General features: G+C 39.0%; 1 protein-coding gene across 5 annotated transcripts in view; it reads right to left on the bottom strand.

Annotated features, from left to right (window-relative positions):
* MYRIP (myosin VIIA and Rab interacting protein) overlaps window positions 1-27,151 on the bottom strand; it is a 199,775-nt gene that overhangs the window by 25,567 nt on the left and 147,057 nt on the right. For 4 of the 5 annotated variants that reach the window (XM_027675581.1, XM_027675584.1, XM_027675582.1 and 1 more), the window contains exons 4-9: window positions 25,535-25,618; window positions 24,943-25,040; window positions 24,560-24,640; window positions 22,815-22,964; window positions 10,749-10,926; window positions 6,124-6,773 (exon numbers count right to left, since the gene is read on the bottom strand). In XM_027675581.1, the coding sequence (XP_027531382.1) occupies window positions 6,124-6,773; window positions 10,749-10,926; window positions 22,815-22,964; window positions 24,560-24,640; window positions 24,943-25,040; window positions 25,535-25,618 (1,241 nt within the window). The remainder of the gene's footprint in view (window positions 1-6,123; window positions 6,774-10,748; window positions 10,927-22,814; window positions 22,965-24,559; window positions 24,641-24,942; window positions 25,041-25,534; window positions 25,619-27,151) is intronic. The other variant, XM_027675585.1, reaches the window with a different exon arrangement.

Below are 27,151 nucleotides of genomic sequence, written 5' to 3'. Positions count from 1 at the left end.
ATTGAAGCTGTTCAATGATCAAGATTAAGATCTCAAATCAGTGTGTTTCCACTTTAGTTTTATAATACAATATGCTTTTATATACATGTAGAAAAGTGGTGCATTTCACAGTTTTAATTAAAAATCTGTATTTATCATAAAGGCGCTTCCTCAAGTTGTAAGTAGAGATGGGTTTTTTCAGACATATCTTGCATGCTATTCAACAACTCATTACAACTCACAAATACACGTATAAAATCTAGTGGAGCAGTGAGGGAGGCTGGCAGTCCAGAGAGGGAGATTTTCCCATATTTCCTCCTCACTGCTGTACCATGACGTACTGACAGACTTCATCGTGCAGCAAGACATGCGTGATTCCTCTGGGGGCTTCCTACACAGATCTGCTTAGCTTTAATTTTTTAGCAGCTTTATTGGAGTAGCAATGTACACATACCTCCATGGGAAGCACCACTAGTTAATTTAAAGAATCCACATTAACAACAGCAGAAAGACAACGTCTCTTGATCCTGAAAATAAGCCAGTCTTCATAGGATCACACATGGCAGCATCTTTTGGGTTGATCTCTACCACCTCTATACAAAGCTCAGCAAAATCCTGTAAAGCCTTGCAGCTCATTTCCCATATATTTTGGAAGAAGGCATGGCAGGACAATATTGTCAAATTGCCCAGATTCAGCAGGATAAAAAAATTGAGGTAGTTTTATGAAACAAGGTGAGTGAATGTAACAAGCTAGTGCTACTGAAAGAGAGTCATCCTGAAGCTTCTTCCCCTTTACTTGGTTGAAAGGTATTGTGCAGGCTTGGCAAAGGGGTCCAAATGTGTGCTAAAGCTGACAAGGGAGAGAGTGGACTGCATTGGAGGCAGATGGAGGGAAGGCAGGAAGGCAAAAAGGATGGAGGTATTCCGCTTTTGGCAACAGCGATCTGCAATGTTACCTTAGCCACACGTCACACCATTACAGAAACAATACAAATACTAGCCTGTGCTTCAACACATATACAATTTTTTCCTAACTGTCTGGGAAACTTAGAGAGCTTTTTGCTACACCTGCCAGCACAGGTAAGAGTCACGAGCTGCCCTGGCAACCCAGAGGTCTCATTCCACATCAGCTAAATTTGTGTTTTGAATTACACATGATTTCTTGGGAGAGGACTCACCTTGAGAATACTGATTGTACTATAGCTGGATTCAGGTACATGCAGAGATAATATCTTATACTGCTACACTTTGTGGTTTCTGTTACTGTAGGCTACTTGATTTGTGTGCTGGGCTTTTCAGATAGTAGCAGTGAACTAGGTGTGAGGAGATTATACATCTTTCATAGACTGACAAATTAAAAAATGCATTAGAAGCCATGACAATAATAAAAAATAAATAAATTGAAAGGTACTCCTATTATTATTTATTTAATAGATGCTGCCCTAAACTTCATTATTCTCTACTGTTCACATTTTCACTCTTTCTGGTAAGTTTAATGACATCTTTGTGTCATTACACAAATCATCGTCTAAATTCTCATTTGCATTTATCACCAACATATAATACTAGTGTCTGCAAACAAGAATAAAGGGCTATCATTTTATCTGAAAACTGAGCTTTAGTGAGGGCCTGGCAGACTGACACAGCCACGAACCCAGTTTCACTAAAAGAAAACCAAGTGTCTCTATGCAAGCATAAGTCCTTCAGCAGACAACGAAGAAGCAAACACACTTTTCCTCATACACACTGTCCAAATCCTTGTATGAAAATCACTCATGACTCAATGTAATCATAGTGAAAACAATAACAAAAAAAAGGGCCCAAAATAAAGCAAGCAAGCAAAGTACGGACTTGGAGGCTCCAGAACCAAATCCTGTTAAACTATAAACTCCTGACAGAAAGTTCCCTTCCTTACAGGAAACCAAAAATCAGAGACTACAATTTTTAGAATACACAAATTGTGAGGTTTTCAGACAGTTTCTTTGTGGTAAGAGCTGGTGTGGTTTTAGGGCATCTATTTTCAATAAATACATCCCAAGCGCCATCCCGTGGGGACCAGCAGTCTGACAGTGCTCACCCCTCACCTGGCGGCAGGGCAGGAGGACTGTAATTAACAGGTGGGGTCTCCTGATCAAAGAAGCAAACTCATAATGAGGACACTTCTTTCACTCCAAACAATTAAGCCACTCCGCTTTCCATCAGAAATATAAGACTTGCAGGTACATTAAGTAGCATATACTCCTCTCAAAAAGATAATGAAAGCCAATATCTCAATATTATTATTACTAATAATATCAACTATTAATATAACTATTAATATTAAAAGCAGACAAGGATTAGTGGTTTGAGTGTAAATTTCTTTTAAAAAGTTACAATTTGAAAAATAATCATTATTAAAAGCAAGGTTGCACTTCCCAGTACAGTTTCCACAGGAACATAAGTCTTCTGTGGTACATAAGCAATCAGGTTATCAGAAAACTATTATAGTAGGACCTTGGTTTTATCAGGACAGTTTTCACGTCTTGCTTCATGACTGTGTTTACAGCATCCCTACATGCAACCTAGTAAAGTAGCTTGTTCTTTTACCTATTATTAAGTGGCAGATACTCAGATACAGTACATTTTGGTATTTTTTCTCAGGTTTCCCTTATTAAGTCACTGAAGACTTTAAAAAAAATTCTTTCTCAGTCACACAGTCAGCATTCCATTGTTGAGTCTAAAATATATTTTAAAAAACATGCCACAGCATTATACTAATCTAGGTACTGGATCTTGATTAAAAAATACCTGATTTTAAACTGAAATTCAGTTGTGAGTTATGAACTGACTGCAGTTGTTCCAGAACTTAACTGCTTACAATTCTCTAGACTTGGAGCAGAGAGGAGAATGGGCCCATTTTCATTGCACTGGGAGTCTTGGAGAGCAGCAAACAAGAAAGTAAACTTCACAATTTGAAAATTAAAAAAGAAACCCCAACTTCTAGACTGCTAAACTGAAATCCTGTTCTACAATGCTGATGAAAACACAATGGTTAATGAATTATCATCTTATTAATACAATGCAGTAAAATACTATTAAAATATTATTAAATTATTAATATTACCAATATATTATTAAATTACTAATATTATTAAAAGGTTATTATTGCAATGCAGCAAACTACTGAAAAAGTATGTTACTATACCTCAATTTACATATAATCAATTGCTCAGTGTCTAATATCTAGGTGCAACATGGTTTAGAAGAGTTTGTACGGTCTCTGCAAATTCTGTATCACCTCATCATGTGAAAATCTATGTCTAGTTTAAGATGCCACAGTGAATCTTCTTTAAGTCTATGCCGTCTGCAGTTCTTCACACACCTACACTGTAATTTTCTACAAACTGTTCACGTGTGGGGCTCTCCCTGCTGCAGCTTCAATCATTTTACCAAGATCAATACATTACTTTGGGGAATATATGAAACCCTGACATCCCTTTAATCTCATTTTTCTAAGCAATATAAATGATGTCTGGTTAACTCATTTTGATACCTTAAATCATATTCCTTGCACTCATGATCATTTTAATTGCTTCCTAGAATTATTCAACCATGCAACATCCTTGCTATAAATTGTGGTAGTCAGTCGTGCTCCCAACAGTGTTTGTGTACCAGAGGCTGGAGTAACAGTTCTACAAATGTGAGCACTGGCTGTCCAATCAGCCACCTGGAGGGGTGTGTGCCCCCCCAAACACAAACTAAATGCACGCAAACCCACCCATACATAAACTTCCTAGTGAGAATTTCATTGCTTTGAAAGCACTGGTGTGATCCGGAGGCAGTGTGCCCCTGCTTGCCCCACTGTGGCTGAGGGAACAGGAACAGCCTCTTTCAGCCTAAAAGGTAAAATGAAGGGGAGAGCTCCAAATCTTGCGTTTTGAACACAACAGAGAGGTTATAAAAGAGGCAAAGCAATGCACAAAAGACTTGGAAAGAAGAATCATTTTCTGCACCAGCTTGTACTTTGAAGAACACACTATGCTGCTGAAGGATGCCACCATGTACAACTGGAAGCACCCTGCCTTTCTGACCTGGTGGTCTAGTGGTTAGAATGCAGCGCTCTTACCGCCGCGGCCTGGGTTCGATTCCCGGTCAGGGATACTCCCCCGGGCAGATGGAGCTCATCAGCCCTGTGAGGCCATCCATCTAAAGAGAAGGTCACTCTAAACAAACCTACGTCCTGAGGACCTCACTGCCATTGTCCAAGCTCGCTTGGCCCCAGCAGATGAACCTTAGGATTAAAGGGTGGGCTCAGTTCAGCGCATGCTGTGTCTCACCTAAAAAAAAAATCCATTGCGCAGGCTGGAAAGGTAAAAGACCTTTCCCAAAAATCTTTGTTCGCGAAGACTGGCCATACAAGTATGAATGTGGGGCAGGTTTAGATTGGACATTAGGAAAAATTTCTTCACAGAAAGAATTCTCCAGCGCTGGTACAGGCTGCCCAGGGAAGTGGTTGATTCACCATCCCTGGAAGTATTGAAAAGACGTGTAGTTATGGCACACCGTCTAGTGGTGGACCCTTCAGTGCTGGGTTAACAGCTGGACCTGACAATCTTAAAAGTCTTTCCGATCTAAATGATTCTATGATTCTATAACACCTCCAGGACCCTCTCTGTGAGCTCAGATCTTCTATGCTCTGCAGAGCATTAGTACCTAGAAAGCCACAATATGAATACAGACACACATAGAATGTGCATAAATACACAAAACCAGAAAGGGAAATGCAGAAGTTTGCGTAAAAGATATGGTCTTTGTGCAGTCCCTGGAAAGTCTTGTAATTCTGCCTGATGTTCTAAGAAGTCATTAATGGCCACTGATGCGCTGTCAGAGCACATTATCATATATAACTCCCCTTCAACAACTGTTGATTGTAAATATATGAGGACGTGTATAGATGAATCAGTACCCCAAAACACCCACACCTCTGTCCTAAAAGCAGATGGAATAGATACAGAATTAACAATACTTTACCCAGCAGTAAAGCCCTGCTGAAATCCTAGAATCCTAATCTTGATTTACAATCAGCTGTACTGATGTCTTTCTACAGGAAATACAGGTTAGTAGCATGAGCAAAGAAAAAATATTCCAGGCATCCTAAATTTGTTCAGATAGCTTTAAGACTGAATCACGTTGCTTGTTGTCAGAGCCATAGAGAGAAGACGGCCCTCAGCTTCCTGCATCAGGCTTACCGTTACTCTGCTGCAGCGATGATGCAGTTGCAGGATTTAAGAGGGGTAGGACATGGGAAATTGGACTGGACAAGGGGTCAATATTCTCCTCATCTAGTGTGCTTGTACTGCTAAAAAAATTTGGGGGGACAACCACATCCCTTACCTAGTATCAGTCCCAGGTCCGGACAAACTCCAAACAGAGAAGACTTTTTGACTTTCTGGTTATCCAACACTTGCTTAAAAGAAATGTTTGAGAAATTTGCCGTCTTTAAGTTGTATGATCAGTTTTTCCAAATTTGAGCTATTACTTTCTGCGGGGTTTTGCTTGTTTGGTTGGTTTTTGTTTGTTTTGCTAATCAACTGACAAATTATTTAAAGTAAGGTAGTTTGCAAACACTCACCCTAACATGTCAGAACTCATCATAAGGTGACCAATTAAAAGCAGACATCACTTGGATTGTATTTCACAAAAAGCCCTTTCTGAATTTCTGCTTCTCATTAGCTTTATCCCTTATCAGGACATTTTCAAACTGCACAGCAGATTCCCAGGCATATGTGTTATTTCTTATTCCAAGAACAAAGGAGTTAAAAAACCCCAAACAAACAGCTCAACAAAGCAGGCGATTCATTAACATTTTTTAGCTGTTGACAAATCCTGACTTTTTTTTCTTTTTTTTTTTTTTTAGGAACGCTGTATTTTACAGCATTAACAATGTCTTTGATCAGATGAAAGTGGCATATTTGAGAAAGAGGCAAAGCCTGCTCATGATATATGTAACACTTCACCTTTGCTTCTTTTCATTTAGGAAGCATGAGGAAGATTAAGCTTACAAGAAAGCTCCACCTCCCATTCAAGATTCACATGTTACTGCCAGCATAGTTAATTAGTTTAGCTCTTTTTGAGAGTGCATTTGCTAAGCTCAGACACAATTACCTGACTTATATTCATCTTGTTGGTTTTTGCCTGATTCTTGTCTTCACATAATTCTTCAGAGGTTGCTTTGTTCTTCCTCCACCTTCTTGATCTCTTTTCTAAATCATAATGGACTTCTTCAGTCTCACTGCTGTCTGAATACTCTAAGCTAGTTGCCTGTGGATTAAAATTTACATCCAGTTCTCCATGGAAATGTTTCTTTTCCATTCTGGGCATATCACTTTGAGTTCTGCTTTGCAACCAGAGAAGTTTGCTAGGTCCTTTAGCTTCCTGGGAAGAGTTTACTGAAGATGTTTCTGAATCAGAGAACTGTGTCTCAGTATTGGTGTATAACCCAGAGGAAGGGGAGGTCACTGCCTGGTACTGATCATTGCCATAAACCCATTCGGTACCATACTGGGAATTGGTATAATAGAAATCGTCTGGTAATTGTCGAGGTCTCCTACGCAGCTTGTTCAAGGCCACATTCCAGTCGTAGTCATCCTCACTGTCTGAGCCCATCTCGTCATAGGCAGACACAACATTGGATTCATTCTCCAAAGCTCTGAATACCTGACTCTTTGGTTTGGCAAGCATTCGAGGACGAGGCAAAGCGACATTCTGCAAGGCTACCCAGTTTCCATCAGTGCTTTGCAAAACAGAAGGTGGACCTACGAAAATGAAACAAGAACAACTGTGATCACAGTGTGAAAGGCTCATTTTACATGACACAAGTTGGAGGGTTCAACAAAACTAACAAACAAATGCAAGTATTGCTGCTACATGAACTCTTCCATGCTGAGAGCCGTGATGCTGTACTACTCAGAAGCCACCACTTTAAGTCATGGCGATGACTATTTAAAATGTGAGAGTATTTAAATGTGAGAGTATTTAAAATGTGAGACCAAACCTTTTTTTCTAAAAGAATTATTAGGAAAGGCTGATGGAACATCAGTACACAGACATGTATAAATCCTGTGTTTTGCAAATGCCTTTGATTCTGTGCGCAGTTCTGGTTCCCCATGTTGAAAAGAAAAGATGGAAAAAGGATCAGAGAAAAGCAATAAAGGTTGTACCAGATTCTGAAACGGTGTCCATTCAAGGAATGATTAAATAAGCCAGAGCTCTGTCATCTGGAGAAGAGAAGGGTGAGAGGATACAGGCTAAAAGAGATGGGGGAAATCTCTTCCAACCTAACTACTAGAGGACATGAAGTGAAGCTAGAGAAATCAAGGATCTAAACCAAAAAAAGAAAGAAGTGGGATGCAATGGATACCAGACCTATGGAGCTTCCTGCCTAACTTGTTATGGATGCTAGAAATTATTTGGGATAAAACAGAGATGGCTATGAACATGGAAGAGAAATCCACTGACATAAGTTGAAAGTTCTAGAGGTTCAGAGCCTACTCAGAGGCAGCATGAAAAATATGTGCTTTGTCCCAGTCTTTCCTAGACTTTTGCTTATGGCTACCGTTGCTGTTGTACCTTAGACTAAATACTAAATAGCTTTCTGTCTGACACAAGCACTGTTGCTCTTGTACTCTTACACATTTTCAGAGTATGTTTTACAATTTCAGCAGAAAAAAAAGAGTCACAAATATGGTGAAAAAGTGCTGTATAGCTCGTATAACTCATATAACTCAGAGAATCTAATTTTTTCTAAATTTAGATTCCATTTCTAATCAAATTTGAAAATTTCCCTCTTGGGAAATATAAATGTGTGTTGACTCTATGTTCTGCAGCAGTTTAATAAATATATAATGCCACAGATTTACACAGTAATTTCAGCCTACTGAATGAACTTTTCAGACTTACGGATTCCTCTCACGGGTTTAAATTTACCATTTCCAGAAAATTATAGAAACTCTTAATATAAACATTAGTTTTCTCAAACTGTGAACAGAACATCATTATTTTTAAATGGACAAAGTAATATCTGAATCTGTTGTAGATGATAATTAAGAATTTTGCATTAGATGATTACAAATACTTGGATGATAAGACCATTTTTTCCTGGTATTGTTCATAAAGAACACCACTACGAAGTAAGAAGGTGTGCTTAGTTTAAAAAAAAACAGTCTGAGCTGCACTACCACCACCAAAACACCTCCACAAAAATAAAACAAAAATTAAATGGCAACTAAACTTGGGAGCTATGCAAGACATAAAACAATTTTTGCATTTTTTACCCATTTGAATCCTTTTGGCTTGTTTTCACTTCCTAAGTTTAATGTCAGTTCAGAAAACTTGAGAAAATACATCACTGAAATAATTTTTACTCCTGCCTAAAAGGAAATTAAATAATACTAGTTTTCTTGTAGCAGTGACCAGCTGAGGATATAACTGAAGTCAGATTTGTAGGGAGAAATAATAACTGTTCATTTTTGAGAACAGTTTTTGGAGAAAAAACTGATTTTGGAGAAAAAGAAAGAATACAAGCTATCAAGCATAAGAAACTTCTGCTTGTTCACTCTTTCCAACTGAGCTCACTAATCTTAGTATAGGATTATCTTGAGAGAAAGAAGACCTTTCCTTAAAAACATTGTTCCTTCAAACAAAATATAAATCTCCAACAGGAATTGAATTCAGTTGCACATTACACAAATGTAACAGAGTGCCACATACTTTTTTTCTCCCCCAGAGCATATCCCCTTATTTTGTTTAACAACAACACAGAAGAATCAGTCAAACAGTGTAGTGGTTGGTTACATCTTAGGGGGCAAGTAGGGTAGAAAGCCACTGAGAACTCTATATTCAGAAGGCTGACTCAGTTTTATCCCAGCTTCAAGCATTGTCAAGTGCTCCCTTACTGATTTTTCAAAACAAAGTCACTTCCTCGAAAGAATTAATTTTGCACACAATTCGTTGGGCATAAACTATAATTCATCCATGTGAAAATGAAAAAAGATTTAAGAAGTTTCATTGTAAAACTATTGATAAAAGGGAAAAACCCCCACAAAGTCATGATTTGGCTCTTGAGTCATCACTTAAACCAATACAAACTGTAATCAAAATGAATTGTGAACTGCTTTTTGACTACATGACTAAAAACCCCATTGATGTTATCACTTCAAACTCTTAGTTGAGATTTCTTTGGTTTTCTGAATCCTAATACAGAGCTGCTTATTACTGCATAGGTGAGACCATATTTACACATATTAGCACAATCAGCTATTTTCTGTAAGCTCAATAGGCACCACAATTTCATAATAAATGTATTTTTTAGATGAAAGAAGCAGAACAAATCCTCTGAGTAGAGCACCTGAAAAGAAACTGTGTCAATTTGTCATTCTGCTGTGGTTAAGCAACTGTTAAGTACTAAATTGCTCAACAGTTGAATTCAATGGGATTGAAGTGGGTTCTTAAATTTAAGCACCAAATTAACTGCTTTACTGAAAATAGGCCTTCCACTAAAATGCCCAGGAGAACAAGGCTACTGACAGGGGGTTGAATGAGCAGTTCACAAAGTGATGCATATTTAGTTATGTCAGATAAAAATTTCCTTCTGGGGAGAAGGAGGGGTATTGAAACTGTCTAAATTTCAGTATCCTAAGTTATCTACTGGCATAACAGATAAATAAATTAAATGGATGGGTATCCCCCATCCCTGGTCTCCACTAAACCCAAACACATATTTTGGCTGCTTCTGCTTGCCAGCCCCTAGTGAGCCAGCTGTGGGGGTCACAGCACCAGTAAACACCCTATAAAAGAGGAGTTTTCTGCCTGTGTAGCTTCATGAACCAATTGCCACAGGAGTCAGATAGGTTCTACAGCTGTTAGAAGAGAAGAAGCAGGAACAAACAGACTCTGTCATGGGAGGACAACACCTGGAGCCAGGGAATGCTGCTACAATGAGCAGTTCAGCTCTTCCCCTTGTGCAGCTGTAGGGTGAAAACTAACCAACTCTTCTGTGCACCTGTTGCCTGGTGCTACCCTCCTGTCCTTATGTCATCTTGAAGTAAGTAGGGAATTGCATTCTATCCCAGGGTGCTGCTTCAGGAATGGGGCTGACTTGGAAAGCTGCTCATGATCCATCATCTGTATTTACATCCATACCTAACACATGATGACAGAGGACAGATCTGGGGAAACTGCTGGTCTGTGAAGTTCCTATTCACACAGCTTCCTCAAACTGATACAGAAGCACCAGTTAGTAGGGCTGCACATTTGTGAATTCATCAGGGTTGAAAATAAAGTTGCAAGGAGGAATTCTAAATGTGAATTGTTTCAATGCTTGGTTCACCGTGTAACCTCATGAACCCTGTGCAAACAGAAGGGATACTGTGGACAGCTGCAAACTCCTTCAACTGGAGGACAGATTACAAAGAAGGGTCCTTGGGATCTTGTGTCTTAGAAGCTCTGAAATGTATCCAAACTAGCTGCCTAATTTTTGTGACAATCTGAAATCAACTCCATAAAGGCCTAAATTTTGAATCCTTTTTTTAGATAAAAAAGGTAAGATAAGCAATGACACAGCCCAATGAAATAGTGACACAGCATCATCAAATAACACATTTTGCATGTGACCTCTGAAAGCACAAAGGTCAGCAGAAATGCCCTGGAGAAGGTCCTTGCTTTAAGTTGCATTTATTCCACATGTGAGTGAGAACCAAAAAAAGAATCTTATTCGTACTAGAAATATTTACTTGTTTCATTTAGCCTGTCCACACTCTTCCAGCTGGGTAATGCAGAGAGCTTGTGTTCCTTCTGCTTCCTGGACTGCCCTTTTTTCTGCCTCTGAAGAGCCTCGGTCACAGATGATGCAGAGTCTTGTCCTTTACTGGTCGTATCTTCACTAGCCAGGGAGAATGCAGACTGAGACCTCTGTGGGATTAAAAATCAAAGAGTATAATTTAAAAATAGAAATATTTAATTATCCAACTCTTTACCGTAATCAATATTCAGTTACCCAGGGAAGTGTGGGATCTGCTAGCATCACAAATGGAATTTAATGTATTCAGAAGAATTGTTTCAGCATTAGATTGCTTATTTATGTGCATTTCTGATGCTATGCAAGGAGGTAGGAAATTTTTTATACTATCACGGGCCAAATGGAAAGAAATAATTGAGGTGAAGTTCTTGGGAATGTGCTTGGTGAGGACTGATATCTAACTGCTGTGATTCAAGTTAGTCAAAAGGGATCCCACTGTGGTGAGACGTGATGATGTATTGTTGGCTTAACAGGCCATCTGGTGTAACAATTTGCAGAAGTTAAAAATTAAAAAAAGCAAACAAACAGCCTGTTCCTCAGAAATAGATATGCAAGTCAAATGATTTGGAATTCTATTTGCTAGGACATACATATCACCCAATATGCTGAGCAGTTTTATGCAGTCTTACTAATGAAGTCAACATAGCCTACAGTTGCACATCTATTTATTTCTAGGAGGGTCACATTTCAAGTGAAAGTAAGGTAAAATACTGTTGTGATTGTTGATCAGCCCTGACTACTACTGAGGGGAAAGGACTTTCCTTTTATTCCACATAAATAGATCAGATATTTTAGTTTTGACTTAGGCACAGAGGTCAGCTACAGAAAACATTTAAATTTGGCCATTTTAAAAAACTGTGAAAGTCGGTAGTGTCCTACTGATTTCAGGAGAACTCACACTTGCATATCAAATCACATATGTAGCTCTAGAAACAATGCTACAGCGCTCGAGTCAAGTTGCCTTCGCAGCAGAGTCAGTAGAAGACTGTATACACCGGGGATTCATTAAAAAGTATGCTTCCAAGTGGCTCAGCTGCTTTGCACAGGCCAAGTTGGCACTCTCAAATCTTTGTGCATTTTTGCTGATGTTCAAATTACAGATAATTAACTAAAACTGTTACTCTCAAAAGGGCCAGTCTTTGTATCAGAGCTCTGCTTTGCACTGGTGCAGATGAGGTAAAGGGGAACTTGACTTTCAGCTATTTTCAAGTCTCTCCAATTCCCAGGACAGTATAAGCTTTGCTGGGAGTCTTGCTGGCTTGAAAGCCACAGTAACAACACTTTCTTGCTGCATATCCTCCCATCTGAAATGCTCCTGTATGGGACCCATATACCAGAAGATTTAATTAACTGCAAATCTTCCTGTATCCTTGGCTCGGTGATGTGATTTCATAACAAATTTGGTAAAAAGAAACACAGCTAAGCACAAGGGTTTAGTTTGGCTTCTGAATTCTGGAGGAAAAGCCAGAATTATTGCCCTAGAATCAAATAATTTCTGTAACTGCAATGACCGCATAATTTTGTTGATCTTTTCCACAGTAAGACACAGGTCCTAATGGGATGCATTGGAGTGTTTCCTTTCAAATTCAGGGAATAAACTACTCACAATAAGCTCATAGTACCATGTAACTTTACTACAGGGAATCTTTCAGGTGAATCACTATTTTTAGCCTACATTTTATTCAAGTGTATATTTGGGCTGTTTCAAACCAAACCTTGAACTAGATCTTCAATTGATCAAGTTCGTCTGAATCCTTCTTAACCTGTAAAAGGGTTAATAATTTAACACAATACATACAGTTACATAAATTGTTTTGCTATAGGAAATTTACTCATTAACCTTGATTTCATCCTGTCAGGATATATGGGCAATATAAGCACTTCTTCCACAAGTTGCCACCCAAAGTATGATGAGTTTTAACTGTGCTGTGGTTCACTTCCCTTCATTGTAAAGCAAGAACTACCAAACTTCCCATGCTTTCAACAAATTAGGTCCAGTACATATCTGCCATATCCTTTGATATCTTTTTGTCAAAGTTGTTACATACTGAAAGCAGCAAGTTGTCACTATTTTCACAGTACCATGAATATTCCCTCAGAGCACATTCTTTTTCCATGAGAGATAGATGCTGAAGACCCAGAAGAAGGGATAGCCTACAGTTTTATCAGCAGTACCTATTTTCCCTTATTACTTAAAGAACTGAATTGTAAGAAGGAGAAGAAGAATATCAGAAAAAACTGAAGTAATCTATATAATGATAACCTGGACTCAGATAATGACAGTAACGTGTTTTTGTTATGTAAAATCTGCAGTTTTGACAACTTTTCTGTTTTGTTTAAATGGCAGCTTCTCCTGTGCCTACTAACTGTCTCATAAACATCATACTAAAGGCTGCACTGCAAGGGTGGCAGCATCTGCACTTTGCTCTCAACTAACCTGAGAGCTGCCAACAGATAACCCTGACAACACAGAACTTGGCACGGGCTGCAAAACCCTGCCGATGGAGCTGGGCACTCCTGCCCCCAGACCAATGCTTGCACAGCAATGCTGCAATTAGCACTGTTTGAGCAATTTAAAGCTGGCTCAGGTGTGTCTATGCTATAGGGCAGATAGAGCTTTCAGAAGGACTGGAAGATACACAACAGCCTGAAGTATCTGAAAAGGAGAAGACGAGCATGAAAGGCCTGATGAACAAAAGGCACTGAAAAACAAGGAAGTGCAGAAAAGAAATCAGACGCAGTCCCATGTGGTATAGCAGACTAGGATCTGAAATAAGCTTATCCAAACAAGCTTATCTAAAAAATAAAGCTGATTTTTTAAAATTGTGTGCTAAAACTTTTGCGTCAGATCAGAGGGAAACTGCTCTTCACAGTTTCTGCAAGCTCTTTGTGGTGAGAAGGAAATTGGTATTTTTCAGAAACTACTGCTAATTCCCAGGAAATCTGATCTAAATACAGGAAGGCGTAAAGCTTTTGGTGCCTTCAAAGTTTGGCTTGAACCCATCCTCTCACAAAAGAGGAGTGTCATTAGCCAAGCCTGGTGTAGGAACAGGAGAGAAGCATATCCTGGCATCAGAACAAATCAGTCTAAATTGGTATAAACTAGCCTTATTTTACAGAGCACAAAAGCAAATATTTGTCTACAAGTTTATCTCCAATCAATTAGCAGCCTGACTGGCGACTGTATCTAAAATGCAAATGACTCAAGACCTAATTTTGTTGTTTCTGCAATAAAGAGCAAATGAGAAAGTTAGTTATTTTGTGTGAGACTATGCAGCAGAAGCCCTAATCTTGCCTGGCACATTTGCACCAGCTTTGATTCTTCATCCCTACAGTTACAGCATGGGCTTCAGCATGGGCTACATCCCATGTACATGCCTGCCCATGCTGCTGACTTCACTGCTGCACTTACCAGCAGCAGAACCACACGTTACTGTGCTGCATTTGTGTCTCCCTTCCTCACACAGGTAACAGCCTACCTGTAGATCCAGAGGGGATATTTTTCCCTTGGAGGCATTTGTACAGGAAGGAAAACACTGAACATAAGGGAACAGGATTGAGGAGCTGGTGCTCCATGTATTTTCCCCGTGCATGGATGCAGGCAAGTCCTGGAGGTAAGGCCAGCTCCCACAGTAAGCTCTTGGATCAGTTTGCATTAGAACAAAGGATATTTACTGATCAAACGAAGGAACCATGCCCCTCCATCTTTACCAATTGCCTACATACTTGGACTGCAACAAGATCTCAGGGCAGAAGAACCAAAAGGATCCAAAAAACACAGGAGCCTAAATACAAATTTCAGAAGAAGGCAGGAATGTAGGAACCTTGGTGCTGATTGACGTGAAATGTGAAGAAGGGAGCTAAAGCTACCCAGTGTCTTTTCTAACCAGAAGTTCTGGTTCATCAGAAAGAAAGTTCTGGTTCATCGTCCCCCTGTCAGGCAGGTGCTATTTTAGGTGTACTTTTGTGTTATGAATTAAAAGGCTGTCCTGTAAGCTTGCAGTCAGACACTGCTAGTTTCTGCAGTAAATTAGTAAATCAGCAGATGGCATTGCAACCCAGCAGGCCATTTGCTGTGCTCACTGCACACACTCCACGGAGGCATGGGCTGCATGCTGGAGTGCTGTGCTGTGTAGCACAGCTCACAAAATATAGTTACAGTATTGGCAGGTATTTCCAAACACTTGAGTTAGATGAGTTCCCCACGAAATCCTGCCTACTTGCATCTGCTCCAAGATACGTGTTTCAAAATAAAATTCCGCGCATTATTATTCTCTTTTTTTTTTAATCCCTCTTCAGGGATTCCTGCTGAATAGTTATTATGTCTGGATAGAGAGAACTCAGCCTTCATTTTTTACTGGGCTGGAACTAAGATGAGTCATCTGTTTATTAAATGTCCTTCAATTAAAAAAAAAAAACCAAAAAGAAAATGAGATTTCTGAAGATTGAAAAAAGGAAGGGGTGAATAAAAAGTAATCACATCTTCTATTACTTAATAAATATAGATATTCCATCTTCTGTCTATAACAATTTACCAGTTCATTCTTCTGAACACTGAATAATTGAAAACAAAACAAATAATCAAAAGAAAGAAAAGCTTTTTATAAACCACTAGTGAATATCGTGTCTAATGCTGATAATCTATGGATTCTTTACCATGAAAAATTCCCTTATATATGTAACCATATTTTTTAGAGAGACAATGTGAAGATTTTGCACTACTTCATTCCTCAAAAGATGGAAGAGTATGGCTAATTCCTCTTTTTTATAAAGAAAAGCCAAAATGTTAATTCAAAATAGGTCCCAAAAGCAACTGATTGGACTTCACAAAAGATATTCTGGATCACGCATGTTTTTTTCCTTACTTCCCTCCTATTTCACCTTATTTCCACCTTTACACCAGCCTGGTATAACTAGTAAAACAGTAAATTATTCTGCAGCTATTTAGAGTAGATCAAAGACTCTCTCAGCTTCAGGAGGGACTGAGAACCCTGGGTGCCACAAGGCAGCTGCAGGGTCCCCACAGCAGGAGCCCTTGCAGGGCTGAGGATGGGTACCTCTGGATTTGGGCAGCCGAATCCTGTGCTGTGCAAGCTCTGACCTGTGGGGTATATGTTAATTTGAGCTTTGAGGACTAACTTGTTTATTCAGGGAAGCAACCCAGAATTGACAGCATAAACTTGGATGACTTAAATGCAGCCTTATCTTATCCCTCCCCTGTCCTCGCTTGCAAATTCTGCAGCTATGCCTGACAGCAGTGCAGCAAAACCCCTTGCCTGCTTCTCAGCTGTGCTTTATGAACATAATCAATGCACAGACAGAAACAGCAAGTCTGGTAGCAAATACAGTAGCAATCCCTAAGCATCAACAGCTTCTTATCCTTTGGTAAGAAAACTCCCACACCAGGAAGGAGACAGTATGAGCTTGCAAATGGTGCCACTCTGCCACAACCTATTTATCCCTGGAAGTGATTTTCGCTCTGCTCAAATGTATGCAGTCCAGACATTTAGCAGTGGGAGTGAAATACCAAGGGCTTCAAGCATCTGTTCCTTAGTTAATCTTGTATGTGGCAAAGGATCTGTTAACAACCTTTTGAAAAAGGGCAAGAACAGGCAGATGAATGGAAGATTTTCACACTCAGTTGAAAGAAAGCTCCCTTCTTCATGTCCTGACCAAAACCCTTGTGGAATATCACAGCCATCAGGAGAAATCCTTGAACAGCAGGCTGGGAGAAAGCAAAGATGACTGCTTCCTGTCCTGCAAAAGCCTTAGAGCATACGACCTTCTACAGTCTGCCCAAATTGGCTTTTTGTTCACTAGTGACACAGACATAGCCTGGCTGCACTGGATCATTTCTATCCTTTTCCTCGCCTCTTAGACAGTTGATCCCCTTAAAAGCACCGTTCCTTTAAAAAAGAGTACAGAAACTATGATTGGTTAATCAGGAATGGGTCTGTCATCAGGATGAATTGCACAGCTGTATAATAATACATAGAGCCACATTTGGGTGCACATTTCTTTTGGTTCAGTTTGGATTGGCTGACCTTGATGATCCAGAGATGGAAGGAGGGTTGTAAGGGAGAGAGACAGGAGGTTATTCCCCAATAAACCTATTGCTTCTGGGCACGGAAGTTGCCTTACACCAACACCCATAGTGTTTGAGGGACTGCCCTTTCCCCCCTCTCTCTGGCCTCACATGAGAAAGTGCTACTGCTTTGATTGAAAGGAATTCATAAGCTAATAATAACGGATATTATATATTGTATGAAATTCAGTTTCCTACATATGGTTTCATACATATTCATATGGTTCTGAATATGAGTATAAACATCCTTTTATTGTACTTACAGAGCTAACAATTAGGAAAGTGCTAGGAGCATAAAATATAATAGTTCGATCAACATAATGGGTTTATGTGAACAAGTTTATTGAAGTTTGTGGAATAGAGGCTGATGTACCAATGCAACCGTAATTCAACAGTGCTTTTACAAGGTACCCTTGTGCATTTAGTCACTACTGTTCTTCATATGTTCACCCATGGCCCATTCTTTTTTCCTCCTCCCAAATTTGGAATATCGTACAACTCCTTAAAAAAAACCCAAACAAAACCCAAACACTTCCCAGTTGCATAAAACCTTTATTTGAAGACACTGAGAGCTCAGTTAGTATCCTATGATGACAGTATTACCATTTTACTCGCAGAAGAAAAACTTATGCAACAGCAAAAGCCAGATCCCTGGTTCTGGTGTAGGACAGTATGATTTCCATTTGCTACTAGTGCATGCCTCTGGGAGAGTGTGTGCATATAGGAGGGTAGGGGGAGGAGGTGAGCTGGCATCTTCATCTGAAGTCTAATTGCAGCCTCACACACAAACTTACCATTTTTGTCAAGTGAATACTCTTCACTAAACACAACTATTCTTTTTTTATTAATCTCTAGGTGTCTCAGTTCCCTATGCAACCCTTCATGTCCTGTTCTGACCCTCATCTACAACGTTGTGCTCAGCACAGCACGCACCTATCCAAGAGAATTGCTATATTTCCTACTTAAACAACCAACTGACAGAGGAAATCTTAAGTGTTCTGTGTTTATTTGCTTCTTGCTGTGACAATATACACCCTGCTTTAATCTAAAAATAAAGTAAGACTTGTCAGGCAGCCTAAGTCTGGTTTTAAGTTAGACCTGAAAATTCTGAGATACCCAGGAATAAAGCTAGGAGAACAACATATGATCTAAATTATTTGGAAAATAACATTATAGAATGACCACTCATCTCTGTCCTCTCTCCTACTCCCTTAATACTGCCTTAATACGTATCTTGGTTTGCTGAGAGTAAGTGCAGTGCAGCTAAACATAGGCCTGCATGGGCTTGATCATGTACCTAGCATCCAAAATTGTCTTCTTGAATGTTTGTCAAGTGTATGGATAGTATTATGAAACCAAAAATCAGTAATCTTATGCTAGAGATACATCTCAAGATGAAGTACAAACTCGAACTATACAAACAACTTTAAAAGGACAATGCTGTTGTGTTTAGCCTTGCATCGATTATTTAGCGACCTGAGCCTTAAAAACTAGTAGTAGTTGCTGAATCAGAACAGCAAAAGTAGTTGTATCCTATCTCTCTGCAGCTGTGGAAGGAGGGAAATCAACCAGATTACTACAGGCAGGGCTGTCTTAATCTGAAATCCAGATCACTTTTGCAGTGAGATTACAATATTACAATGTCTTCTGTGAAGTCAGCAGATGTCAGTGTTATCTGCAACTTGGAAAGTACTTAGAGAAAGTTGGATTTTCACATAATAAATATTAATAAAAAAGACCCTTTTTTTAGAGCACTCAAAATGTACTGTTCTTTCCTATTCTGTGCAGAGAAGATAGTGCTGCAGTTCGCTTCTTTTGGAGGGAAACAAGATCGCAAATAACCCATCAGACCCAGCTGAGGGGCATCCGGATGAATGCACACCTGCCTCACTGGAAGTAGGTCCCATGCAAACTTCAGATGGCAGCTCATGTATAAAAGCTAAAAGCTCCATCTTCCCTATGATGTGACACATTTATTAATTAGACATAAGTATGATGTTTCTAAGACAGAGTCATTGACAGGTAGTAACTGATGTCAGCTGGTATCAACTTCCTACAACGTTATGCCTCCCTCATCTGAAATCACTCTCCTACTGTGTTGTATGACTACTAAACAGGAATGCACCTCAAAAAGGTTTTCTTCAAGTACTTGTTTGAGACAAACCTAGCAAGGGATTGAGCATCTGCAAAACCTCCTCCTTGCAGAACCTTCCTTCTCTTTAAAACAAATCAAATGGGGGGAAAAAAATAAAGAAGAAAAAATAAAAAACTGTCAGTACACTGTGGACCTTATAATTAGCTTAACCAGTAAATTTTTGCTTCCCCTGAGGTGCATCATAATGTGTATTTAATGAAATCCTCCTTTTCCCTATATCCCTAGCTGTTTTATATACTATAAATTATGGATGAGCTTCTGTTTATATGTGCAATCTTTTAGCTGTAAAATAAAGACCACTAATACAGCACTTAAAACACACCAGGGTGCCTGCACTCCATCAATGTTTAAATGGGATACAATATGCCAACTGGTCATTTGCTCTGTCATTGGCAGTGATGTATAGGGGGGAACTGGACTGAGAAAGCAGAGGAGCATCTGCCCATTGCTCTAAGCTCCTCCTATCCCAACATTGTACAGCCTTTGCTTTTTGGTAATGAGAAACAGATGGTGCCATCCATCTCTTTTTATGGGATGGGAAAATAAAATATTCAGCCTTGTATGACTATTTTTAGCATGGGCAAGGGATCTCAAAGAAATCTAAGAGGAAAAAAGGGAAAGACAGTATCTATAGACACTACCACACCCTAGTACTGCAATTAAACAATCAGTACTATATTTGGGGGGGAGGGGAAACAGGGAGGGAGTTTAATATATTTAATGATGATCTCAAAGCAAGTGATTTTGGATGAGCAAGGGAGGTAATGCAGGGCATACAGAGTCCACTGGAAGTTTCTGGCTGATATGGATGAGCTGCATGCAAATAGCTGACATTAAAAGAGAAACTGCTTGGCAGGTATAACCACTAGATGATACCTGGAATTACAGCACCCCCGACACTGAAAGCAAGTGACTTTGGTAATAAAATGCAATGTAATAATAAAATGCAATGTAATAATGCAATGTAATAAAAAATTACTGGTTTGTAAAGGCCAGTGTTATAACATGCAACTGCCCTATGTTGTATGTTACTAGCTTTATTGTGCTAGCAAAACTGCATGTATTATTTTCTACACTGAAGAAAAATAAAAATACTTGCTCTGAGATAAATTTCCAGTTTTAAATTATGAAATCCTGACTGCCTTAATATTTGCAATCCTTACCTCCCTTTCTCCTGCATGTCTGTCTACTTCTTTTCTTTTATTTAATCTATCCTGTTTCTCCTAATGTGTTTGCCAGGTACCAAGGAAATGCTTAAACAGGGGAAGTTCTACTTAAATAATCCTTATTGGGAAACAGGTTCAGACACATAACTCTGACATAGCAAGTCATCCTGGGTAGCTTTAATAGGAAAAAAAATGAACACTTTTTTTCTTTTTCCTTCCCTTGAGATTGTTGTGGCCACAATGTCTGTCTACAAAAACCTTGGTTACAGTAGGAACACCTGTGCTAATAAATTTGTTGCAACAGACCCCTTGTTAGCTGTGGTGTGTACTAATATTAAAAGGTTTTTTCCATTACAGGCAGCACTCCTCTCAAACTAAGTCAACACACACAGCTCATTGTTAGGATGTGTACACAAATTAGGAGTTTGGGGTTTTTTTGTTGATGTAACATCATCAGTTAGGAACTAAGAAAACTTCATATATTGTAGTGGAATCCACGAAGATTTGCTGTTACAGACTTGGACTCAAGAGTTCCTGGGAGGGAGTAAGGAGCTTTGCCTGGAATGGGCATAGGGCCATAAGCCCTCTCTGCCAGCTTCTGTAGAAGCTAAGCTTTGTTTGAGAAAGAAAAAAATAATTGCAATTCTGTTAGCAGAAAAGATAACTTTCTCCTATGATATACAGAGGAGAAACTGGTGTGGTTTAGTCCTGCAAATCTACTGACAGACACATGCTTCACAATTGCAGCTGAATGAAAACAAAGTGGAATGGAAAGCGAACTCAGGAAAAGGAATCTGGGTTGTTTCAGCATGGTTGATGAGAATAAAGCAGGCTGTAACTGCTCTGCATTTGCTCTGCACAAATTGCCTTTCAGTAAGCTTTCCAGCAGGCCCTTTGTTAGAGCTTCTGTGACTTTAATTCTGCTAATCTAATTGGCTAACATAACTGCAACTATATTAGCTATGGGAACAACTGGAGCTACGCTTCCTTTCCAAGGGAGTTTTGTCATGCTAACAAAATTCTCCTCTGTTCAAAGCAGAGCAAAAACAAACACTTATACACTTCAAAGAACAAGGGAAAACAATAAAACAACCCTAGCAAAGCAAAAGGCAGAAACTAAACTTATGGGAGAGGTGAAAGAAATCACAGCAGATGGCCAAATTCATTTGTGTTCCTTAAAGCACTGTGGGGAGGCAATTGGAACAAATGGTGACAAATGTGGCAAAAAACTCTGTAAAGAGGTAGAGTGTCCTTATAAAGCACTGTACACATCTGGATCTCTACTACTGACTGATGGGTACAGAAGTGTTGAAGCTGTGCTCACCTTAGTGTGACATTTCTGCTACTCCAGTATTTTCCGGAAAGTCTACTATTACTCAAACCAATGAGCCTCCCTCTGGTAAAAAAATTAGGACTAAATTGTTACTTTAGAAGAGGATTTCAAAATGTGTTGAGTTCAAGCTTAACTCTCCAAATGCAGAACATAAAGCTTCTGGTATAATGACCAAGGATTTGAACAGCATATATCTCTAGTTCCTGTCCTTAAACTCAAAAAAGAAACCTCACCTGAGTCAGACGCAAAATTAACTCTCTGTCCTGGCTCTTATATTCTGCAAGCAACTGGCCTAGGAGTGACAGAGCAAAGCTCTTAAACGTGCTCACTCTGACTTCTGATCACCTGGTTAACAGCAGCATTTTATAGGCATTACACCTCCAATCTGGAAATAGGTGGGGGATTAGAATGCAAGTCTGTATGCCAGCAATTCTGGTATTCTGGCATAAATCTATTCTCATTGGGAGTGTAAGCCAGCAAACTTAGCTGGGAAATAAGACATAGCCCACATTCAGTCCTGGTGGTTCTGCTCAGTGGGGGAGAGGTGGTTACTGGCACAGTAGCAGGACACTTAAACCACAGTATCAAAATGCACTGGAACTAACTCATCTGTCACTGTCTTCCCTCTCTGATTGTTAAACAGCCTGTCCAAGCCTACAGCTTATTTTAACTTCTTTTTACTTGCTGTTCTTTTAAAAGTGTTACTAATGCAGCTTGTCAGATTTTCTCCAGCTTTGTAGCAGGAGCTAAACACATTGTGCTGCAAAATAAAAGAGGAAACACTCTTCAGTGTAAGACATAAATGGTGCTCTAGAGTTGGGTTTACTTTTTATTTGAGGGTGGTGGCTGTTTTCTTTAAGATTGCTAAAGAGAAAAAGAAACATTACAGAAATCTAATGTTATACAAAAGAAAATATAACGCTCACCAAAAATCTAAATAAAAGCTAAGTGAGCAGAAAAACGGTTTAGAAAAATAAACACTGAGGCATTGAGTCCTATCAGCATTCAAATCAAGCAGTGAGATTTCTCATATCTGAAACTTACTACTCCCCAACACAGCACAATGTCTGTGATGTACTTCCATGGCTAATGGGATGCTAGGAAAACATGCAACTGGGCAACAGTTTGTCCAGCCACAGGTTTAATGCCTGTTCTCTGCAAGTCTCTATACACCATTCCAGGCAAGAAGTATACTTATCCATGACCGCAATCTGCTGGTTTTATGCATCAGAAAACATCAATAGTTGTGCTGTGCCACTCACCCATAACGTGTAGGACCCCCTTCGGCTCCCTGGAAAAGTCAGCATGCTCTGATCTGAGACAGCGACAGACGCCAGGCCACTGCTCCTGGATGGTGGCCATTCAAAGTCAGCCTCGGCCTGCTCAGTTTTGCTTTTCTGCTTCTTTATAATCTGTAAGGTAGGAGAACAAGGGGTGGGAGGGGAGAGAAAAGAGGGGCTCAAAAAGTACTGTCTGAGCTGTATGGAGAAAAGCTACATTAACCCTGTGTCAAGGCAACCTGCCTAGGAAGAACATATGAGTTTCCTTTTGCTCTTGCTCCAGCTCATGCAAAGGATGATTCTGACAACTTGCATGCACTTCTTCTCATCTGAAGTCATATTGCTTGCGAGCACATAAGCATTGATACAATAAATCAAAATCAAGGCCTGTAGGAACATTAATGAAGGTGAATTAAATAAACATGGAAACTTGTTGCTACAGTAACACTTTAAACATTAGCAGCATCTAAGTGTCAAGTATTTTCTCAGACAAGACTTTTTGCCAAGAAACACAAAATACTACATATGAGGGGAATTTCAGATGCTCCCATGACATCTAGACACATTTCTAGTGAAAACAATGAGGTCTTAGGTGTCTAGCCACTATTTTTGTTTTTGAAAATCTACACCATCTTAAGAGAGAGGGATCATGGAGACTACCTGTCTCCCTTCACTGACAGATTATATCCCACTGTGCTTAATTTCCACAACCTTCTTTGACTCAAATATAATATATCTACAGAATATTATTATATGGCATAAAAGATCTTATTAGGCAGCTCTTCACAAAAGTGGTAGCAATTCAAGCTTGGCTGAGGCAGGCTCATGACTATGAAAGACCCAATAAGTAGAATTAATCTTCTAACATCCCTATTAAAAAAGAAGACAGATTATTTTTCATCAAGAAAATGCTGCTCTTCTGGCTTTTTTTGATAGCCTTATAAACAACATGTTTCTCTTCTGGTGTGTCATACTTACACTGTTAAATGCCACAGCCCATACACAGATGTGGTAACTAGCTTATTTCATATGGAAGGAGACTAACTTAGCAGACTGGTTACTTTACTGATCACAGGAGCTCAACAGCATTCTGTTCATGCTCATCTTGCCTTGCTCTGAACTGTCCAGACAAACTCAAGGGGTATTTGTTCCTGGTAGCCCTCCACTTCCATTCTGCATCAGTGCCAACTATGAGCTTTTCAGGGAGAAGAACAAGCTTTATGTAAAAAGCCACAGAAATCTGACACACCGAGGGTTCTGTGATTTTGTGTGTGTGTCTCTAGAAGCATCATTAACAGAATTCTATTTTAATGGTTGATGTTTTCTTTGAATGTGTTGCAGATGCAGGGTTCAGTAGAGGGTATGATCAAGAGCCACACCTCTTGCCACTGGAAAACTTTGTGCCTTTGGGGAAGCGAAGTACAGATGTAAAATTCCATTGAGCAGGGGCCAAGTTAGGATATCAGAGACCTCAGGGAGTGGTACCTCTCAGCTCTGAGGGTGTAGGGCATCAGATTAGGCACTGGATTAATCTTATTTATGAATTGATCTCTCTGTCAGATGTAGCTGACTAAGCCTATACTGTCATAGTTGAAGTTCCAACTTGTCATTTACTTTACTTTCTATATTGGTATCATCCTTTTTGCTGTTAGCAGAGTTAAAGCTCACCAGACTAAAGCATTGTGTTTTGGCTATTAAACAAACTAAGGAAAAAAAGCATCCCATACCTTCTGCACAATGGTTGTGGCCAGCTCTTCTATGAGGTCCTCCTTGTGCTCCTGCAAGTAACAAGCTTCATTCTGCTTGTCCTGCATGAAAATGGATATCTGTATTTGCTAAAATCACATAAAACCAGCTTTTACAGAGAAGTTGTTAGATTGGGAAATGGGTAATAAGCCCTACCGGCACTGTGGGAAAAAATTCCAGGCAATGTAACATGCATCTTGGATACCAGTTCATAAAACCCATGCCCAACTCTTTAGGTATAGCATGAGATAGCCACTACTTCTTTACGTTTTCTTTTGTATCTACTTGGTTTTGTACCACAACCCAAATCAAAAGAAACATAATTGTCCTACTTAAATTAATACATTTTGTTTGAAAGTGTTACCAGGCTGTCACTGTAGGTCTCTGCCTTAGAAATAGCTTCTTCCACTGCTTCCTCTGCAACACGTAAGGCCACAGCAAGGGTATCCATCATGCTGTGTCCTAGATGAAGAATAAGATAAAACCATCATGTTCTTTATATATACAAATTTTGCATAAAGAGCTCAAAAATTCAGACATATTCTGGACATATATTAAAATCTTAAATTGTTCATGAAAAAGTTCATTTCCTCAATCCGTATTTATGCACAGTACAATAAACAACTTAAGACAGATAAATTTGTCTCAATCTCCATGTTTCTTCCTAAATGTAAATGTTAAATACAAGAAAACACAGTATTTTTTATGTTGCTGGTAGAAGAGAAGTAACAAAAAATGAACATTAAGAAAATCACACTAGAGCAGGCGTGTATTAGCGTAAATACTGAAGAAAAATACCCCAGCATGGTAGGCAAAAGACTTTTAGTATCTTGCTGAATGTTTCAGCCAACGTATTTTTGGATCTGTGAACAAGACTTACCAGTGCTCTAAGCTACTTGTCCAGTAATTCAAAGTGTAAGGACTGTGTTTAATCAAACGAGTTTTTAGCAGCATACCTTCTGTCTGTTGGTAGAATGTAGAGTCACTGCCACAAATGCTTCCTTCATTCTCAATGCTTCCTTCAAACAAACTCCCTTCAGCTAAAAAGAAAGACAGAATTTTGCTTTAGTATTAGATGTACCCATTAACAGCAGAGGCATTATTAGATTAGAATATTCACTCAAGATATGGTGGCAGTGCAAACAACGAGGCATAAATGGAAAATTCCTCCTAGCTGTTGTATAAATCATGACTGCAGCAGCTTTTGTACAAAACATGATTGCTTTTATAGCAAAGACCTCTCATTCATTTTGGATTGAGAAAACTATTACCACAGTAAAAGGAAGAGGAAGAAGCTAAAAACCGTTACTATAGTAAAAGAGAAAGGAAGAGGTTAGTAGGCATAAAACTCACATGGTGGAAGTTAAGTACAGGGAATTTGCCTTCACTATGACATTTGGGGTTGAAATAGATTCTACATTTTAAAGGGCAATGCTGTATAAATAAGACACTTATACTTGTATTTATCTTCAAAGAGAACAAAAGGTTTACCTTACATTCACACAGAGAGTAGCAGAAAGTTAGCAATGACATTTAGACTCAAAGGCCTTCCTTAGAAAGGTCTCACAGAGAGTGCAGTGCTACTGCAACTTATCATTGCACCGTTCACACTTCCATTCAAGGAACAAGTGAAACTATGGCTTAAGTAATGGCAACACATCATATGAAAGTTCTGAAGCATCTGTTGCCACAGTTTTTACTTCCATTATCCCACTTCTTCCCTCAGTGACACAGATTTGCTTGTCTTCATAAGTATTTGTTCTCCATTGTTAAGGAAACTTCTCAAGAAAAATGGATTTGATACCGAGAGAGAAAAAAGACTAATAAATCACAATTTAATACATAGGTCACTTCTCCCTAGAAGATTTTATGTCAATTTTCATAAGAAATACCTAAAATTTCCACTCAGGTCTAGAGAGTCTACTTACCATCCTCAATAATTTCAGAAAAAAGCAAAGACTATAGAAAAATTACCAATCTCTGTACAGATGTTAAAAGAATTACATTAGTGAAGTATCTGATCCAATAAATCCAATGAAATGTCAAATATTCAGCTGTGTTTTGAGTAATTTGCTGAAGTTACCAGTATGACACCAAACTCCACTTCTTCCAACCCATTTTATTTCTCCAATTACTCTTCTTATGGGGTGAAGCATTAGAACACCATAGTTAAGGGAGAATTGTGTCTTCATTTAAAAGGATGATGCCAATATTTTATCAGTCGCTTTTAACTATTTACAAACTTGGATTAAAAAAAAAAAGGTGTGGCCAGTTTCAGATCCTTAAGCATGCAAAACTCTGAGTGAGGGAATCTAAGTTTTGGTCAACTTGGATACTGAATGGATCCCATGTTAATAAAATTTTGTTTCAAGCACCACAGAAATACTCTCTAAGATCAAATGTTGCGTGCAAAATTATTTTCTCATTCATTGACTACTCAGGACTGTGAAAAATTTTGGGACACAAGCTAGAATACAAACTGCAATTTACTTTACAGACAGTTCTGTATCAGTGACATAATTAAGATAAAACATTCTTCGATTTCTTAAACACCTCTCTAGACACTTCACCTA

Source organism: Neopelma chrysocephalum, unplaced genomic scaffold, assembly GCF_003984885.1.
Source record: "Neopelma chrysocephalum unplaced genomic scaffold, ASM398488v2 Primary Assembly neopelma1_26, whole genome shotgun sequence".
NCBI lineage: Eukaryota > Metazoa > Chordata > Aves > Passeriformes > Pipridae > Neopelma > Neopelma chrysocephalum.
This window is presented reverse-complemented; position numbering and strand designations above follow the sequence as displayed.